This window comes from Typopeltis vanoorti, chromosome 21 (genome assembly GCF_054136105.1).
Source record: "Typopeltis vanoorti isolate ZY-2024b chromosome 21, IOZ_Tvanoo_1.0, whole genome shotgun sequence".
Taxonomy (NCBI): domain Eukaryota; kingdom Metazoa; phylum Arthropoda; class Arachnida; order Uropygi; family Thelyphonidae; genus Typopeltis; species Typopeltis vanoorti.
In genome coordinates this window covers 43,042,738-43,063,306 of record NC_143569.1, presented here as the reverse complement: position 1 = coordinate 43,063,306, position 20,569 = coordinate 43,042,738, and the positions used below count along the sequence as shown (strand labels likewise).

General features: G+C 37.5%; 1 protein-coding gene across 1 annotated transcript in view; it reads left to right on the top strand.

Annotated features, from left to right (window-relative positions):
• LOC150094791 (uncharacterized) overlaps positions 1-20,569 on the top strand; it is a 210,410-nt gene that overhangs the window by 92,065 nt on the left and 97,776 nt on the right. The window contains exon 6 of the mRNA XM_090411345.1: positions 153-252. Coding sequence (XP_090267471.1) covers positions 153-252 — 100 coding nt within the window. The remainder of the gene's footprint in view (positions 1-152; positions 253-20,569) is intronic.

Here is a 20,569-nt window from a genome sequence, read left to right as displayed (position 1 = left end):
ATGGAAGTGACCAGCATCCAGTGTTGCCAATTGTGAGTAACTGATTAAATAATTTAAAAATGTTATTATTATTATTTGTAAATATGTAAGAAAGCTGAATTTTGCAATTTAATTTGATATCCTTCTTGTACAAGCAATTTTTTTTTCTACAGGCTGTTATATTCTTTAATTATGATCAAACAACATCTGCAATAACTGATAGCAGTGAAGCACTTGGAACTGCTCTTAAGGATCTACAAAAGCAACACCAAGGTAAGGTAAAGTGGTCTGTTAATTATTAAAAAAAAAATCTCTGTTTGTTTAAACCTGATTAAATTTTGGCTTAATTATAAGAGCAGAGATTTCTACCTAGAAAACAACTTGCTTTGATCCTAGCATAAATATTTATTGGAGAGCAAATATATTGAAGTGACTTCAGTATGTTTGATTTCTATAGAAGGGATATTGGATTAGCTTCATTTACTCTACCCAGAATGCTAATGTGCTATAGATTTCTAACTGTTCATGGGGGGGATTGCCATCTTAATTGGCTGAGTGGGTAGCATTTCTGCTCACCACCCTGCTTGTTGAAGACCTGAAGTGGCTTGAAAAAAATTTCATGTTGGACTCTCAAGTGGAGTTTCCAGATTTCAGAACCTTTGGGCTACCCACAGTACTAAATGTGATGTAAGTTACTAACCCTTCATGGGTGAAATTTAGTTCAATTTAATTTTTTTTTTCTGGCAATTGATTTGTTGTTTTTTATTTATTTATTTATTTTTTTTTTCTGTGAAGAAATGAGGAGTTAACCATATCTGAATGTTGAGTAAAAACAGGTCAGAAATACTTGCTGGTTAAAAATAAGTATGAAAACAGCCCTTAAAAATAAAAGTCCAATATGTTTAAAAGGGATCAGAGAGAATAGTATTATGGAGTAAACTTGTATGGAAATAAAATTGTGTTTCAGTTACATAAATTATAATAGACAAGAAATATATCCTTATTTTAATCCTATATTCAAGCATAAATAAACAAAGTTTGCTTGTGAAGTATCATCACAATCAGGCTACTTGTATATATAGGCTGTTGACTTTATGAGGGTGGTCTTAAAAGTTCTCGGCCTAACAATCATAAAACGAATTTATAATTTCAAAATTATTATTTTGAATAATTACTACAATTATTATATATTTGTAGTAAGATCTGAAAAATACCCCTCTACAGCTGCAATCACCTCTTGATTCGAAGAAATATGCTGACCAGCGAGGAAAAGTTTTAGTTTTGGGAAGAGACAGAAGTCAGAGGGAGCCAAATTTGAGGAATAGGTTGGATGTTCCAACAATTCATAGTGCAGATCCCTTAATTTTCCCATTGCCAAAACACTTTTGAGGACAGGTGCATTGTCCTGATGAAGGATGATTTTTTCTTCTGCAAACCGGGTCTTTTCTCACGAATTTTTTCATCTAGTCTGGTTAAAAGATCGGAATAACATTCCCTGGTTATTGTTTTACCCTTTTCAAGATAATTAATAAAAAAATGCCTTTAGCATCCCAAAACATTGATGCTTACCTTTCCTGCTGATGAAACTGACTTCATCTTCTTTGGCACTGAACAACCAGCTTCTGTCCACTATTTTGACTGCTGTTTGGATTCTGGTGTGTAATGTTGAATCCAAGTCTCATCCATAGTAATAAATCGATGCACAAAATCAGTTTTATTCTTGTTCAAATGCTCCAAGCACTGTTCAGAGATTTTCATGCAAGTGTGTTTTTGATCTGCTGTGAGCACGCACTGCACCTATCTTGCCAAAGCTTTTTCATATGCAATTCTTCATGTAAAATATATCCTACACATTCTTTTGAAATGCCTATAGTCTCAGCAATTTCATGCACTTTGACTCGCTGGTCATCCAATACCAACCGTGCACTTGATCAATGATTTCTGATTGTGTTACACTTTTTGGACATCCTTCATGTGGATCATCTTCAAGGCTGGTATGGCCACGTTTTAACTCGGCAGCCCATTTCTTAATTGTCAAAAATGAAGGAGAAGAGTGCCCATAAACTTTTATGAACTTTGAATGAAATTCTTTTCACGTTAAACCTTCTTTTACAAATACTTTTAGAACTGCATGATACTCAATTTTATCCATTTGAAGGGATATAGACAACGCTTTTGCTTCAGACAGCTATATAAAACAAACTACTTGATAGAATGACTTGCAATTTCACAAGGATGCTTATGACAGATGCACCAACTTAGAAAAAAAAAATTTCTTGTCGATAGTGTTGCCATCTATGGTCGAGGCCGAGAACTTTTCAGACCACCCTCGTATATCAATTTCCACTGTGCTATGCCATAATGCAAAGCACACTTTTTTTTATGTGCTATGCATTAAGAGAAAATCAGAACTGCTCTGGGTAGCGAGCCTTCCTATAATGCAGATCAATATACATCTGAAAGGAAAGTGTGTGCTTTGTATTATGGAATGCTGTGATAGCTGATGTGAAGCAACATTCTGCATATACAAGTAGTCTAGTCTTGAAAATGCTTCACATGAAAACTTTGTTGCTTATGCTTGGTTATAAGATTAAAACAGGAATATAATTTCTGGTGAGCCTCTGTAGCTCAGTCCTTATCAATGAGGTCCTTTGGTCGGAATCCTGTTTAGCACATGAAGTACCTTTATTGGGACTATTAAACAGCAAATGAATTAGCCAGTCTCAAATGGAAGATGCAGGGTTTTTTCTTCCCAGAAACTCTGTTTTTTCATCCTGCCAAAGAAACTAGACAGAGTAATACATGCAATTTACAGACAATGCAGATAGAATTCACAATCCCTATCATTACCATCAAGCAGGTTTGTAAGATGCAAAGTTTCTTAGCCATAACAGACTTTTGACCTAGCACAAACAGTGAGATGGGATAGGATATAATTTCTGGTCTGTTATAATTTACTTCCTAACCCACTTCTTCGAGGCCTGAAGTGGCTTGAAAAAAGTTTCCATGTTTGGTCTCTAGAGTAGGGTAAAAATGAATAAAAATGACAAAAAATATGTAAAAATTGATAACAAATGGGGGTTGGGGGGAGAATCTTAGTCCACCCACAGTACAAATTTATTATAGGTTTATTAATAATCTTTTCTGGGTGGGAACCACATAAAAAAGAAGTGAAAAACTTTCTACAATTATTTATGCTATATTTGCATTGCATATAATGAATGTACATAATTGTACATTCATCATGTGTCTGCTAGAGGGACTCGTGGTGTGTAGCATTTGTTGAGAGCTCCTGATAAGATAAGTGTTATTTTAAGTTATCATTGACAATTTTGCTTGAATATTACTTTTGTTTGCTTTTCGTATCTTAGTGTGTCTGTTTGTGTTTTTTTTTTTGGTGTTATTTCAATTATTAATTTGATAAAATACGATAGAAGCGTGCACATGGCTCCGGTAAGAAGGAAAATGGCGGCTAGTAATAATGGTTTGCCATCTTTGTTCAATAACTGTAACATAAAGGAGATTATACAACGTACTATCTGCCAAATTTATGCTTTGCAGAGAGCGGTTGGAGTATGGTTAGATGATGATAATGGAGTGAATATGTGTAGAAAATGTAAGGAAAATGAGGAATTAAAGTGTGTTTCAGGTCGTGAGTGTGATATTTTTGTCAAATTTCAGAATGTAGAAAATAGTGATATGATAAGAAATTGTGAGGTTGTACCAGAGAACTGTGAGGGCAAGAATGTAGAAAGTGTGAATTAAGGTATTAATACAGAGCAAATTAATGGTTTAACAGATAATAAAAAAGATGAGATAGATGCAATGAGTGAGATCGCGCTGTTGAGCGGAGCGATACATACAGCAAAGCGGCAGCTGTTGCGTATGCACAAATGTGTACCGAGTGTACCAGCCAATAAAAAAAAGTATGATAGGAAGGCTCGCTACCCAGAGCAGTTCTGATTTTCTCTTAATGCATAGCACATAAAAAAAAGCACACTTTTTTTTATGTGCTATGCATTAAGAGAAAATTGTGATGAATATGATTTGCGACCTCCCTCGATGAGTCTAATGACTCCCTGGAGTTGCCCATAATAATAATAATAATAATAATAATGAATTGACATTGAGGTTTTGTAATAGACTATTCACCTCCACTTCATTCACCACAATTCCCATATAAGCTGTTGATTCTTCCATTTCTGCAATATCACCACCTGGATGATATACTCTTGCAAAGTGCTAACTCAGTAATTCTACTATATCAACTGATTCAGTTACCTTCCTACCATCGGCATTCTTTAAAATCAATCTGCCGTATGCATTTTTTCTTTTACTTGCAACATATCGAAAAAATTGTTTGTGATTGTGAACCTAAACAAAATGAAAGAGCGAGTGCTGTATGGAGATTCGTTAGTATGAGGTGTGATAATAGAGAATTTGACAAAATCGTACCAATTTGGTGCAACCATTAAGGACGTAAGTGAGTCTATTAGGGAGCAAAAGCAAAGGGGCGAGAGAAATGATAGTGGTGCCAGGTACGAATGATTTGAAAGGAGATAAAATGAAAATGATAGAGGACCTGAATGAATTGTTTGAGATAGCAAAAGAGAAGAGTGAGAGAGTTAGGATGATTAGTCTTTTGCCGCAGTATGACAGTGAAGAGTTTAGGAGGGGGGCCATAATTGTAAATGACTTTATGCGTGGGTTATGCAGGATGAGTGGTATGGAATTTGTGGACGTGTGGAGTGAGTTCAATGAGTGAAAGGATCTATATAAAATGGATGGTTTGCATTTGAATGGATTCGGTGTAAGGAGACTTGAAAAAGTGTTGTTGAATGAAGTGGATGTGCAGAATCAGGGAAACTAGATTTATTAAGGGGGGGAAGTAGATATGCAAACCTTTGGAAGGCAGTTGAGTGTATGAATGAGTATAATATGCCCAAGCGAATAAGGACAACAAATCAGAATGGGATAGTTAGTATAAGGCATCAAGGTAGAGATGGGGCTAACGGTGGTCTGCAATTCATGTATACTAATGCTAGGAGTATTAGGAACAAGAAGGAAGAATTTTTGACCTTGGTTGGCACTTCCAGACCACAGGTTATTGGCATTAGTGAAATATGGCTGACTGAAGATGATATAGCTAGTGGGATTGAATGTGAGGGGTATAGTGTGTTCAGGAATGACAGGGAGAATAAAATGGGGGGAGGAGTATTATTGATCATAGCTGATGAGCTGCAGCCAAGGAGAATAGAAGTTGAATTGCAAGATAGAGAAAAGAACACATTTGAGGCCATTTGGTGTGAGATTGAGACTAGCAGAACAAAATATAAAATTGGGTGCTGCTATAGACCAGGTGATGGAAAAGATGGAGATAGTATGAATAAGCAAATACAAGAAATGAGTGGAAGGATATTATGGGAGATTTCAACTATGGTAGCATTGATTGGAGGGAGGAGAGGACACATGGGAGGACAGAATTGAGTTTTATGCGGTTATTAAGGGATAATTATCTGCGACAGCATGTAATGGAAAATACTAGAGGTCAGAGAGTGTTTGACCTAGTAATTGCATCTGAGGATTTGGCTGTAATGAATATGACCACATTACCACCAATTGGTGAGAGTGATAGTTGTTCTTCTTTCTTGACTTGGGAGGTGGCTAAAGGTGTGGAATTTACAATTAAGACAGGGTACATTTGTGGAATTATCGGGCTGGTAAGTATGACAAGATTAGGAGTTTGATTAGTTCAGTGCCATGGCATGTAAAACTGCAAGGGCTGGATGTTGATAGTGCATGGGAGGCAGTTAAGAAGTGTTTGCAAGAGGCAGTGGCTGACTGTATACCTAGAGTCCGAATAATAAATCAAGTAGGGATTAAATGGATGAATAACACCATTAAGCTTGAGCTGGAAAAACAGAAACAACTGTGGAGAGAATTTAAGGAGAAAGGTGACCTGCAGGCACATGAACGATATAAAGCCCAGGCCAGAAGGGTGAAGAGTGTGGTAAGAAAAACAAAAGTGGATTATGAAAGAACATTAGCCATGCAGGCTAAAGAGAATCCCAAACAATTTTTTCGATATGTTGCAAGTAAAAGAAAAAATGCATATGGCAGATTGATTTTAAAGAATGCCGATGGTAGGAAGGTAACTGAATCAGTTGATATAGTAGAATTACTGAGTTAGCACTTTGCAAGAGTATATCATCCAGGTGGTGACATTGCAGAAATGGAAGAATCAACAGCTTATATGGGAATTATGGTGAATGAAGTGGAGGTGAATAGTCTATTACAAAACCTCAATGTCAATTCATTATTATTATTATTATTATTATTATGGGCAACTCCAGGGAGTCATTAGACTCATCGAGGGAGGTCGCAAATCATATTCATCACAGCTATTCGATATTCATACAGTATCTATCATACCTCGCCTTAAACTCATTCACTGTCACAGCATTCACCACAGACTCTGGCAACCCATTCCACTCATTCACCACTCTAAAAGTAAAGAACCCAGCTCTAACACCTTTACTAACCACACTTTTGCCCAGTTTCCATGGATGTCCCCTAGTCCTCCCACAACCAGCCCTGTTCTCAAAAATATCTTCTGAATTAATTTTATAGAAACCCTTCAGTAATTTGAATGTCTCAATCATATCTCCCCTCCTCCACCTATCAACCAATTTTTGCAACCCACAAATCCTCAACCTGTTCTCATAAGGTTCATTCCACAGACCTGCTATCATCTTGGTCACTCGCCTCTGGATCCTCCCCATCAAGAAGAAACCTAGGTGACCAAATCTGGGCACAGTAGTTGAGATGGGGTCTTATCAAGGCTCGATACAGAGGAACAATAACCTGCTTGTCTCTGCTTGTCAACATATTCTTCAGCAACCAAGTGATTTGATGAGCTGATTTGGCCACTTTTGCAATGTGTCCCCTAAACTTCAACTCCTCCTTATCCACCAACACTCCTAAATCTCGTGTCTCATCAATTTCCACCAACGTAGTAAACTGCTGCTAATCTTTTCACCCCAAAATATATAACCTTACATTTTGCCACATTAAATTGACATCCATTCTTGTTAGTCCAGACCTCCAATCTATCCAAATCATCTTGCAAAATTTTGACGTCATCTACATTCACTATTGCCCTACCCAACTTTGCATCATCCGCAAACAAATGAACTGTTCCTCTCAAATCCTTTCCTATATCATTAATGAACAAATTAAACAGCATTTTTTTTTTTTTTAAATAACGAAACCTGTGGTGCGTTCATAATTAGAAGAAACACACGTATAAACCACAGTGAAAAGTATTTAATTGTAAATATTTCATCCTAAGTATCTTAGGACATCATCAGTACAGTATTTAAACAAAAATTAGGAATAACATACAGTTAGGGCACATGATTACAATAGAATCTCATGAAAACGTGCATAACGTGCTAAAGTAGTACAAAAAAAAAAAAATCCTTTTCCCAATGGATCCCATACGATCCATTGGGAAAAGGCTAAACTTTTACATAGTAATATACAGTTTTTTAATATACAGTTTTACTGTATATTAAACATGAATGTTTATACAAAGAAAGTTCTGAAGCCCTACTACACAGACCAAACCTAAACTGCAACGACGTTCTTACTATTCCTAAAGTATGGGAAATTACCATACAAAACTGTGTTAAATAATTAACGTTTTTTTTTTTTTTTTGTACTACTTTAGCACGTTATGCACGTTTTCATGAGATTCTATTGTAATCATGCGCCCTAACTGTATGTTATTCCTAATTTCTGTTTAAATACTGTACTGATGATGTCCTAAGATACTTAGGATGAAATATTTACAATTAAATAATTTTCACTGTGGTTTATACGTGTGTTTCTTCTAATTATAAATTAAACAGCAGTGGTCCAAGAACAGATCCTTGTGGCACACCACTAGTAACAGGCCGTCTTGTGGACTCTACTCCTGAATAAACCACTCTCTGATATATCTCCGTCAACCACCCTCCTATCCATCTCACCAACCCTATATCCGTCCCCGTATGCTGCAATTTACTGATTAGAATTCCATGTGGTATCCTGTCAAAGGCCTTAGCAAGGTCCAGTAGAATCACTGTAAACCCATTACCCTTATCCAGTTCAGCCGTCACTGTGTTATAATACGTGAGCAAGTTACTGAGGCATGACCTACCCTTCACAAAACCATGCTGTCCCTGATACAGTATCCCATTTTCTTCTATCCAATCTTGTATTTTTCTCTTGACTATTTTCTCCAAGACCTTGATAATGATTCCTGTTATGCTGATTGGCCGGTAATTTTCAACAGCAGCCTTGGAACCACCTTTATGCAGCGGAACTATTTCCCCCCCTCTTTCCACCCCCTTGGGACTGACCTAGACCCGAGGCTCAAATTAAACAAAATGGTCAAGGGCACTGACAATTCTTTAGCCACTTCACATACGACACGAGCTGGTATACCATCCAATCCCACAGATGTATTGCCATTGAGGTTCTGTAATAGACTAGTTACCTCTACTTCATTCATCACAATTCCAGTATAAGCTATTGGTTCTTCCATTCCTGCAATGTCACCACCTGGATGATATACTCTTGCAAAGTGCTCGGTCAGTAATTCCACTATATCGATTGATTCGGTTACCTCCCTACCCTCAGCATTTTTTAAGATCATTCTACCATGAACATTTTTCCTTTTACTTGCAACATATTGAAAAAACTGTTTGGGATTCTCTTTAGCCTGCATGGCCAATTTTCTTTCATAATCCACTTTTGCTTTTCTTACCACCCTTGTTATCATTCTGGCCTGAGCTTTATACTGTTCCTGTGCCTGCTGGTCACCTTTCTCCTTAAATTCCCTCCACAATTGTTTCTTTTTTGCAGCTTAAGCTTAATAGTGTTATTCATCCATTTAACCCCTACTTGATTTATTATTCGGACTCTTGGTATACAGTCAACCATTGCCTCCTGCAAACACTTCTTAACCACCTCCCATGCACTATCAACATCCAGCCCTTGCAGTTTTACATGCCACGGCACTGAGCCAAGCACACACCTAAGCTTGTCATACTTACCAGCCCAGTAATTCCACATGTACCCTGTCTTAATTGTAAATTCCACTCCTTTAGCCACCTCTCAAGTCATGAACTTATGGTCACAATTCATCTGTGGGATTGGATGGTATACCAGCTCGTGTCGTACGAGAAGTGGCTAAAGAATTGTCAGTGCCTTTGACCATTTTGTTTAATTTGAGTCTCGGGTCTGGGTTAGTCCCAAGGGGTGAAAAGAGGGGAAATAGTTCCACTGCATAAAGGAGTTTCCAAGGCTGCTGTTGAAAATAACTGGCCGATCGGCATATCAGGAATTGTTGTCAAGGTCTTGGAGAAAATAGTCAGAAAATAGGAAAATACAACATTGGATAGATGAAAACGGGATACTCTATGGGGGACAGCATGGTTTTGTGAAGGGTAGATCATGCCTCAGTAACTTGCTCACGTTCTATAACACAGTGACGGCTGAACTGGATAAGGGTAAAGGGTTTACAATGATTCTACTGGACCTTGCTAAAGCCTTTGATGGGATACCACATGGAATTCTAATCAGTAAACTGCAGCATATGAGATTGGATATAGGGTTGGTGAGATGGATAGGAGAGGGTGGTTGATGGAGAGATATCAGAGAGTGGTTTATTCAGGAGTAGAGTCCAAAAGACAACCTGTGACTAGCAGTGTGCCGCAGGTCCAAGAACAGTGTTCTGTTCTTGGACCGCTACTGTTTAATTCGTTCATTAACGATATAGGAAAGGATCTGAGAGGAACTGTGCATCTGTTTGCAGATGATGCAAAGTTGGGTAGAGCAATAGTGAATGCTCAGGATGTCAAAATTTTGCAAGATGATTTGGATAGTTTGGAGGACTGGGCTAAGGAAAATGGATGTCAATTTAACGTGGAAAAATGTAAGGTTTTGCATTTTTGGGGGTGAAAAGATTAGCAGCAGTATATCACATTGGTGGAACTGTACTCCAGGAGATTGACGAAGCCAGGGATTTGGGAGTGTTGGTGGATAAGGGAGTTGAAGTTTAGGGGACACATTGCAAAAGTGGCCAAATCAGTTCATCAAATCACTTGGTTGCTGAAGAATATGTTGACAAGCAGGTTATTGTTCCTCTGTATCTAGCCTTGATAAGACCTCATCTAGACTACTGTGCACAGATATGGGCACCAGTCTTTCTTCTTGATGGGGAGGAGGTGGAGAGGATCCAGAGACGAGTGACCAAGATAATAGCAGGACTATGGAATGAACCTTATGAGAACAGGTTGAAGATTTGTGGGCTGCAGAAATTGATTAATAGGCGGAAAAGGGGTGATATGATTGAGACATTCATAAGATTAATTCAGAAGATATTTTTGAGAATAGGACTGGTAGTGGGAGGACTAGGGGCCATTCATGGAACCTTGGTTAGAGTGTGGTTAGCAAGGGTGTTAGAGCTAGGTATTTTACTTGGAGAGTATTAAATGAGTGGAATAAACTGCCAGAGTCTGTTGTGGGTGCAATGACTGCTGTAAATGACTTCAAGGTGAAGTATGATAGATACTGTGTGAATGTTGTATAGTTGTTCTTGACATGATGTTGGGCCTCCCTCAATCAGTCTAAGGACTCCTTGGAGCTGCCCCTAATAATAATAATAATAATAATTGTATTTTCTTTGTTATATATGTGTGTGTGAGAGAGAGTGAGAAAATACCATTATCTCTCACTCTACAATATATTTTCACATAAATTTGGATATAAAGAGTAAGTGAGCAAGAGAAAGAGAGAGAGTTGATAGTGGTAGTGAAACAAATGTTTGGTTTGTACAAGTGAATTTAAGAAAGGATGTCAGGAAGGTTATTGAAGAGAGTAAAATATAACTGTGTGGTAGGAATGGTAGTCAGTGATAGTATAATAGTGAGAATAAACAGTGAGTTGAGAAGTCAAGCAGAGCTTCCTCCATTTTGAAGATACAGCAGTAAAGCAGTTTTACAGGCTGAGTGACATGGGATTGAATGTGACGGCAACAGTTGAAAGTTTTCCTGATCAGCTGACACACAATGCTGTTGCTGCTGCTATCTATTCTTCCAGGTTGTGTCTGGAGGTAGACTGAGTAGTGGCATGTAGGAGGTCACTTTTGAGGCCATATTTATGGCTAGGAAACTATGCTCTCTGCTAGGAGATACACTCAACTGTGTTCTCTGCATGCCAGCTGAGTTTGTCTCTTCTCATTGCATGAATACCCCTGCTTTTTATTTCACTTCTGGAACACAACCATTTCTTAAATCTGTTAGAGTTTACCTGCAACTAAATCAAATTGACATAGTGTCACTCTGATTAAAATAAAAAACAAACTTGCCTCAAAAATTTTTTCCAAAGATTAAAAAAAAATGCTTACAAAAAAAATCTCTACTACATCCACTTAATTCACCAACATTTGGAGCATCACCACCAATTTAAATGATTTGTGCCATCGATTATGGATATCCAGACCTCACCTCCTGTTTTTGAATATGAATTATAGGAATCTATGCCCTCAAAGAAGATTGACAATGATCAAGAACTATTAGACTTCTCTATTTTCAGTAATTTTAAAATAATTTAATACTTTTTTTTCCAAAAAAAAGAATATAAATAAAAATACTTGGAATGGTAGAGAAACAAGATCTATGGTTGACTATATCATTACTAATCATTAAAACTAGCACCATGTGTGTGAGAGATGTGCATGTTTACAAAGGAAATGAAATTTTTAGATCATTATTTAGAACAGTCTAAAATAGAAATAGTAACAAAATGGAGAAAGGAAGTAAATAGGAATAAATAAGAAATAGAACAAGTATACAAATTATATCTGTTGAAAGAAGAAAACACTATCAATCACAACTAACAGATTACATAAAAGAAGCCAAAAATGGAAAACTTTAACAAAGATAATTCTTAACGCAGCCTCTGAAGTACTCGGAAAGAAAAACAAAATAACGTATTAAAAAGAAAAACATTAAACATTTGGAACATAGACATAGAAAATGCTATAAAGGATAAACATATAGCATACAAATCATTCCTTCAAAAATGTTGCAAAGTGTAAGGTTTAGAAATTTGGTAAGCAATGATGGGATGAAAAGTATACACTTGGTGAGGAAACTTTAAAGGAAGTAGAGGAGATGAGAGATCTAGGAGTGATCGTGGACAAGGACCTGAAATTCTCGGACCACATTGCACAAATTGTGAAGACATTGCATCGGATAATGGCAATAATGTGGAGGACCCCTGACATGCAGAAATAGAGAGATTATGATACAATTGTATAAGGCCTTGATCAGGCCTCATATGGATTATTGTGCACAGATTTGGTTGCCAGGTTTTCATGGTGATGAGGATATGTTGGAAAGGGCCTAGAGAAGATTCACAAAGGTTGTCAGTAGTCTTTAGAATGTGGAGTACAAGGACATATTGAGAGAATGTAAGTTGCAGAGCCTTGTGAATAGGAGGAAGAGGGGGAGATATGATTGAGACATAAGCTAGTAAGGAGTTATCGGGTCGACATGTAAGAGATTTTTCATAGAATGGAAGAGGGGGAATAGAACAAGAGGCCATCGCTGAAAACTGTATAAGGAGGATGTGAGTAGAGGAGTGAGGAGTGCATTCTTTGCATGGATAGTGGTTGGTGAGTGGAATGCATTGCTTGAGTGTGTTGTGGGTGTAGATGCATTGAATCAATTTAAAGCACGGATGGATGAGCTATTGCATTGCATGCAATAGTTTGTACCCCCTCACGATGAGTCTCCAACTCCATGGAGGTCAGGTGTTAATAATAATATAAACAGAAGAAATATAGCCTAAAACCATCATAATAAAGAAAGTTCAAGATTCTTGGAACAGATTTAATAATAAAATAGAAGAACATATACATGGAAGACATGACATAGCCTACAAAATATCAAGGAATTAAACATGGAAAAAAGAGACACAGCACAAATCAACATAATACAAGAGAAACAATGGATAGAACATTATAATAATTTATGATATGATCCAAATTTATTCATAGAAAAGAATAGGTGAAGAAATCAGCACTTATATAGAACTAATTAGACTGGTAGAAATAAAAGAAGCAATAAAAGGTTCAAAAAATGAAAATCAACTAGATTAGATGGCGTAAATACATAGCTGTGAAAGTATGAAGAAGAATATTTACATCAAAGATTCTTAAAGTTAATAAATTACTTATGGAGGAAATGTGAGGTTCCATTAAATTGGTCAAAAGTTAAATGTATATTTAACAAAGAATATAGAGATGACTGTGGACAGAGGAATAAGTTTATTAAATACAGGTTACAAAATATACAGTGAAAGTTTGAATAAAGCCATAGATATTACAAACAGTATACTCTCAGAAGAACAAAATGGTTTCAGATATGGAAGATCATGTATAAACAATATTATGTTATGTTTTAAAACAAATTATTGAAAAAAAAAAAGATGAGAATTTAATTTGGAAACTAGTTAGCCTTTATAGATTAAGTGAAATCTTTTGATAAAATACACAGCAATCCCTCGATTAATGCACCTCTGATTAATGCGTTTTCAATTAGTGTGTCATTTTTTTCTATACCCACATTCGATTAGTGCGCCTCTAAATTTCAATTAGTGCACCTATTTACATCTTAAAAATAAATGTTACAGATTTTTAAAATTTTCTATCAATACATTTTTATGACTACTATTTTAAAAGTCACTCACCAGGATGAAATAATTTAGTTATTACCAATTTAAAACATTTTACAAAGTTATTTTTTAATGGCATACTACACTATTTCCATGTACACTATGTTCCAAATTTACTGCCCAAATTTATGTCATATGCTAATTACATGGCAATAGTGTTGCCATGTAATTAGCATATATTGTGTTGGAGGAAATAGTGTTGGAGGAAAAACTTGAAATAATAAAGAAAAATGAACAAGGCAAGTCCAGAGCAAAGATAGAACAAGAACACAAAAATGGGTGAATCAACTAAGCAAAGTTGCTGAATACAAAGAGAAAGGTAAGGCTGCTTCAAATTCATCATGCATGCACTCGAAATCAAAGTATTATAATGATTGAATTAGAGAGACTTTTTTCTATATGGATTGAAGATTGTAACCAAAAACCAAAATCCCGCTAAGCACTGACTGTATTATATCAAAACCATTAAGTCTCTTTTCAACCTTGAAAGAAAGGGATATCAATGATGGAAAAGAAGAATTCCACGATAGTGCTGGGCGGTTTGAGCGTTTCAAAAATAGAAATAGCCTACATAATGTTCTAATCACAGACAAAACTGCAAGTGCAGATAAGGAGGTGACTGCAAATTATCCAGAGATTTTGAAGAAAATTGTAGAAGAAGGGGAGGGCTATTGTGACCATCAATATTTAATGTCAATGAAACTGGCCTTTTTTGGAAGCGAATGCCTTCCAAGACTTTTCTGGCCAAATCAGAGACATCTCAGCCTGGTTATAAACTTGCAAAGTTGAATGAAGTTACTGCTAGCAATATGCGAGCCATTGGGAAGCACATTCTTCCACATTATGCAAATGATTTTAGAAGCTTTTCAAATGAATCAAATGAAACAATTTGAAAATATGTTTCTTACAATCGAAGTTTTTAAGCAGCAATGCTTAGAAATTGACCCATCAGTTGACCTTGAAATTGACCTTAGAAATAGGGCCATACCATCAGTTGTATGAAAAAAAGAAAGAGAATGCTCGGCAAACTACATTAGCTCAATTCTTTGTTAAGAAGTAGAATAATAAATTTATATTCTGAATATGTTTCATTGTCTTTCAGCTTCATGGTTTTCCTTTAACTAGGCCCTGAGATGCCCTAATTATTTTATATAAGGATCAAAAAAGAAATTTGAGGAACCAATTATACTTTTTCCCATAGGTTATTATATTCGATTAGTGCGTTTTCGATTAATGTGCCTGTTTTTAAGAATTCATTAGGTGCATTAATCGAGGAATTGCTGTATATACAAAAATACGAATAAAAATACAAAAACTGAAAGGTTCTGATAAACACCTAGAACAAAAATTCTGTTAAAGCAACTGATATAACCACAAGAAAGAACATATCTTAAAACCCTTTAACCGTCATGTTTCATAAAATTGTAATAATTTGTTCTTTTTCTTTTAGGATATATAAGAACACATGTCAGAGGTTTGAAGAAATTCAGACACAAATTGGGCATCCTGAGACAACAGATCTCCCCTGCCCCCCACAGCTCAGGAAAACTTTTCACAGCAATCACACCTGAAAACATCAATGCAGTGCATGCCATGATCCTTGATGATAGACGAATACGAGCCAAAAAAGATTGCAAAGATTCTGGGGGATATCCAGAAAATGAGTTGGGATCATTATTCACCAACATCTGGACATGCAGAAGCTCTCAGCAAAGTGGGTCCCCAAATCAAATGTTTAAATGTTGATGAAGAGAGAACATGTGCTGTCATCTTAAGGGATTTTGGATCATTTTGAGAAATCAGGTGCAAATTTTTTTACTTTTATTATGACTGTTGATGAAACATGGCTTCATCACTATGACCCAGAGACAACAGAGGTTTTTCAAGGCCAAAGAATTTCTGCACTGTTTTTCACGGGCAGTGTGAGCAGATGCAAAACATTGCACCTGCTCACACTGCTCATGAAACCCGACAATTACCAATTAGCTCAAAAAAAACAGGTGAAACTGTTACAGCAGCAGTTTATTGAACAGCTCTGAAAGAATTGAATGAGGTACTGAAGGAAAAACACTGTGGGAAACTCAGCAGAGGTGTGTGTTGCGTTTTGCAGGACAGTGCACCTGCTCACAAAATCCAACAGGCAATTCACAACTTGGGCTTTCAATGTCTGCCTCACTCACCCTATTCACTAGACTATCCCCATCTGACTATTTCCTATTCCCAAATTTAAAGAAATACTTGAAAGGAACAAAATTTAGATGAGGACTGGTTTGTGCAAAGGGAATGACTTTTTTTCTCAGGAGATTGCAAATGATGCAGCAGCATTGTATCAAGTGTATAACACTTCGTGAGGAATATGTAGAATAACTTGTGATTATCACAACTTTTCAGCACACCCTCATAGTACAAGTTATATAAAGTTTATATAAGGACACAAAAATGGTTACAATTAGATGTTAAATTAACAAAAGAGATTGATATTAATGAAGGTGTAAGACAGGGATAGTTTATCTCCAATACTATTTCAATATTATTATTATTATTATTATTATTATTATTATTATTATTCAGGCCTCCATGGAGTCGAAAGACTCATCGTGGGAGGTCCTTCCTAAGAACATAAAGTCTGTCAAGACTCATCGAGGGGAGATCCCCCCCCCTAAGAAACACAAAGTCTATCATACCACTCCTTAAACTAGTTGACCGTTCTTGCTCTCACCACTCCATCAGGCAATGCATTCCACGGTTCAAACACCCTCCACGCAAAGAAACCACTCCTCACCCTCTTGCTCACAGTTTCCTTTCGTAACTTCCAGGGATTTACTATATAACTTTCAGGCCTCCATGGAGTCGAAAGATTCATCGTGGGAGGTCCTTCCTAAGAACATAAAGTCTGTCAGAGGGGAGATCCCCCCCTAAGAAACACAAAGTCTATCATACCACTCCTTAAACTCATTAACCGTTCTTGCTCTCACCACTCCATCAGGCAATGCATTCCACGGTTCAAACACCCTCCACACAAAGAAACCACTCCTCACCCTCTTGCTCACAGTTTCCTTTCGTAACTTCCAGGGATGGCCTTTGGTCATCACTCCTTCCAGCTGTTCAACCAAGCGAAAGAACTCCCCAGTGTCAACCCTGTAACCACCTCTCAACAGTTTAAAAGTCTCAATCATATCGCCTCTACTTCTTTTATCCACCAAACTCTTCAGTCCACATTCCCTCAGCCGATCCTCATAACTATCCTTGTACAGTCCTGAAACTATCTTTGTCATCCGTCTTTGTCTCCTTTCCACAGTTAATTTATCCCCTTCAAATCCTGGAGACCAAATCTGAAAACAATAGTCCAAGTGTGGTCTGATCAGAGACTTATACAATGGAATGATAACCCTTTTATCTCTGCAGTCAGTGTCCTTCTCATAATTGCAGCAATTCTCTGTGTTACCTTCACCACCTTTGCAATATGTCCCCTAAATTTCAGGTTTCTATCAACCATCAACCCCAGATCTCTTGTCTCCTCTACTTCCTCCAGCATAACTCCTCCCATAGAGTATGCTGAATCCCATCGATGTTTCCCAAACCTCAAGACCTTACATTTTGCTGCATTAAACTGACACCCCCCATTCATTTGCCCATCTATCTAGCTTATTCAAATCCTCTTGCAGGGCTACCACATCTGCACTATTACTAATAATCCTTCCCAACTTCACATCATCCGAAAACAACTGAATATCCCATTGCAATCCACTGGCAATGTCATTGATATAAAGGTTAAACAATATAGGTCCTAGTACTGAGCCCTGTGGGACCCCGCTTGTAACCCTCTGCCTCCTTGAAACTGCTCCACCATACACAACTCTCTGATACCTATCAGACAGCCAATCCTGAATCCAGTTGACCAATCTGACATCCAGACCCATGTGCTGCAACTTAAATATCTGCTTATCATGTGGCACCCTGTCAAATGCCTTTGCTAAGTCTAAGAAAATTGCAGTATATGCCTTTCCCTCATCTAATGTTCTTGTAACTTTATTATAAAAGGCTAGCATATTGCTAAAACAAGAGCGCCTTTTCACAAATCCATGTTGACTCTCACAGATAACATTACCCTCATCTGCCCAATGTTGTATACAGTCCCTCACTACTTTCTCCAAGATCTTAACAACTACTGATGACACACTGGCCTATAATTAGACACTTCCAGTCTGTTGCCACCCTTATGCAATGGCACTATCTTACCTTCCTTCCATTCCCTGGGCACCTTTCCTGCAGCCAGACTTTCATTGAAAAGCCAGGTTAAAGGCACTCTCAGTTCCCTGGCACATTCTCTCAAAACTCGAGGTGAAATACCATCCAGTCCCAAAGCTTTACTGACATCCAGAGTACTCAGTATCTGAAACACACTCTCCTCCTGTACCTCTAAACCTCGAACCAGCCCTATCCCTCTAGCATTAAAACTGACTCCTCTAGGATGAAATACTTCAATAAAGTGTTCATTGAACAATTCCACTATGTCCTCTGCATCAGTCACTCTATTCCCATTTTTATCCCACAATATCATTCTTCCACAGTCATTTCTCCTCCTACTGGCCACATAGCTAAAAAATTCCCTAGGATTTTCTTTGGATCTTAGGGCCAACCTCCTCTCATATTCCAGTTTTGCTTTCTGTACCACACTAGTCACTCTTCTGCCCTGTGTCTTATATTCTTCATACATCCTCTCTTCACCTGTCTCCTTATATCTCTTCCATAGCCTCTTTTTTGCATGCAATTCCTGTTTAATATTGTTTGTCATCCACTTTACTCCAAATTGTGTCCTCTTCTTCACTCGTGGTATACAACTTACCATTGCTGCTAACAAATATTCTTTCACAATTCCCCATGCACTAATGATATCCTGGCCTTCCAATTCCTCCCTCCATGAAACTTCCTGAAGTTGACATCTAAGACTATTATAATCACCTGCTTTATAATTCCACATAAGTTCCCGTCTCTTTGATACTCCTGCATGTCTATTCATTTTCCAAAACCATATGGTCACTCTCTCCAACTGGTGGGAGAGATGTCATCTCAGTTATTATCAACTCTTCTGATGCTATAACCAAATCCAAAACTCTTGATCCTCTTGTTCCCTCTGTTACATGTTGCCTAAGACATTTGTCCCTCAAGAATTCTAGAAATTCCATTCCCCTATTGCTACATGCATCTTCCTCTTTCCAATTTATACTACTGAAGTTAAAATCTCCCATAACAATCATTCTTCTTGCACTTGCCAAATTTAGCTGTCTAAACATCTCCTGGTCCCCATCCTTTGTGCTCCTGGGTCTGTAGCAACACCCCACTAAATATCCTGTCTTGCCTACCTCTACCTCACACCATATGCTCCCAAAATCATTTATCTCACTTCCTTTCAAAGCTTCCACTCTTAGAGGACATAGGTCATCACTTATCATAAGCAGTACCCCACCACCACGCTTTCCCCTCCTATCCTGACGAAAAATGCTATACCCAGCGACTTCTATTTCTGTTAAAATATCCCCTTCTGTCAACCACGTCTCAGTGATCCCAATAATTTTTGGCCAGGCTGATGCTATCTGCGCCACCAATTCCTCTCCCTTATTCCAGATACTCCTGGCATTAGCATAAAGCATATAAATGCGATTATTTCTATACCCAGCATTATCCCTTCTAGACTCCACTGGGCTCAGTGCTACCTGACATCGTCTCCCTTCTCCCAAGTATCCATTCCCACAAGAGGCCACCCCTGCTATCATCCTCCCTGGGACACACTGACTCGTTCAGAACAGCAATCTCTCCAGATGCCTACGTCCTTCCTCATTCAAATGTTAAGCAGTCTCTCGCATACAATTCCTCTCTTTCCTCAAAACACACTCCAAGCATCCACATATACCAGTCCTCTCTTGTCATGTACAGGTAGTTTCCGGGTTGCAAACGAGATACGTCCCTGAAAATGTCTTTAAGTCAGATTCGTTTGTAACTCTGATTCCTGATGAACAGCTCATATGCAGTAATAATAATAATAATAATAATAATAATACCCCTGTACTATAATAATAAGTTACAGAAACTGTTGTGCTCTTTCTTTTAATTTAAACAAACAAAACATAATACATATTTCAGAACATAAAAACAAACTCATACAAAAGTTTAGATAGGAGAAATTTCAAAAAAGAATTTTAACGGTTGCATCAATGTCTTGCTTACTGGAAGGGGATTTCTGAGGCAAGAAGGTTAGCGAAGCTAATATTAATCAGATGATGATGGAGATGGTGCTAGAGAGGATGGACCTGGTGCTGGAAAATCAGGATTTGATTCTATTTCTGGAGGAGGGGAACTTACCACTGAAATTAGTTTCTTTTAAAAAGGTATCTAAGGTTATTTGCCCACGTTTTTCGTTTTTTCATCATAAATGGCCTTGTAGCAGCTGATGTTCTCACTAACTGCACGGTAAACAGCTGAATGTTAGGATCTTTCTCCTCAAGCTTAGCAAAACCTGCTTCAAAGAGATGAAAGGCTTCGGCTAATTCTTTTGTCATAAACTTTCTTGGCTCTGGATCTTCAGATTCTTAGTGTTCTTGTGTTTGTCAGCTGCTTCAGTATCTCCATAAGGTCTTCATTGGTTAATTCTTGTGAATATGACTAGTCAATGACATCATTTTCATTGATGCCAATTACAGTGCATTGCCGCTATCCACCACAGCTTTTCTGGCTTTGGGCGATGTCTTCTGTGAAGCCACGAAAATCATCGCAGAATTGAGGGCAAGTTTGTTCCATACCCCTT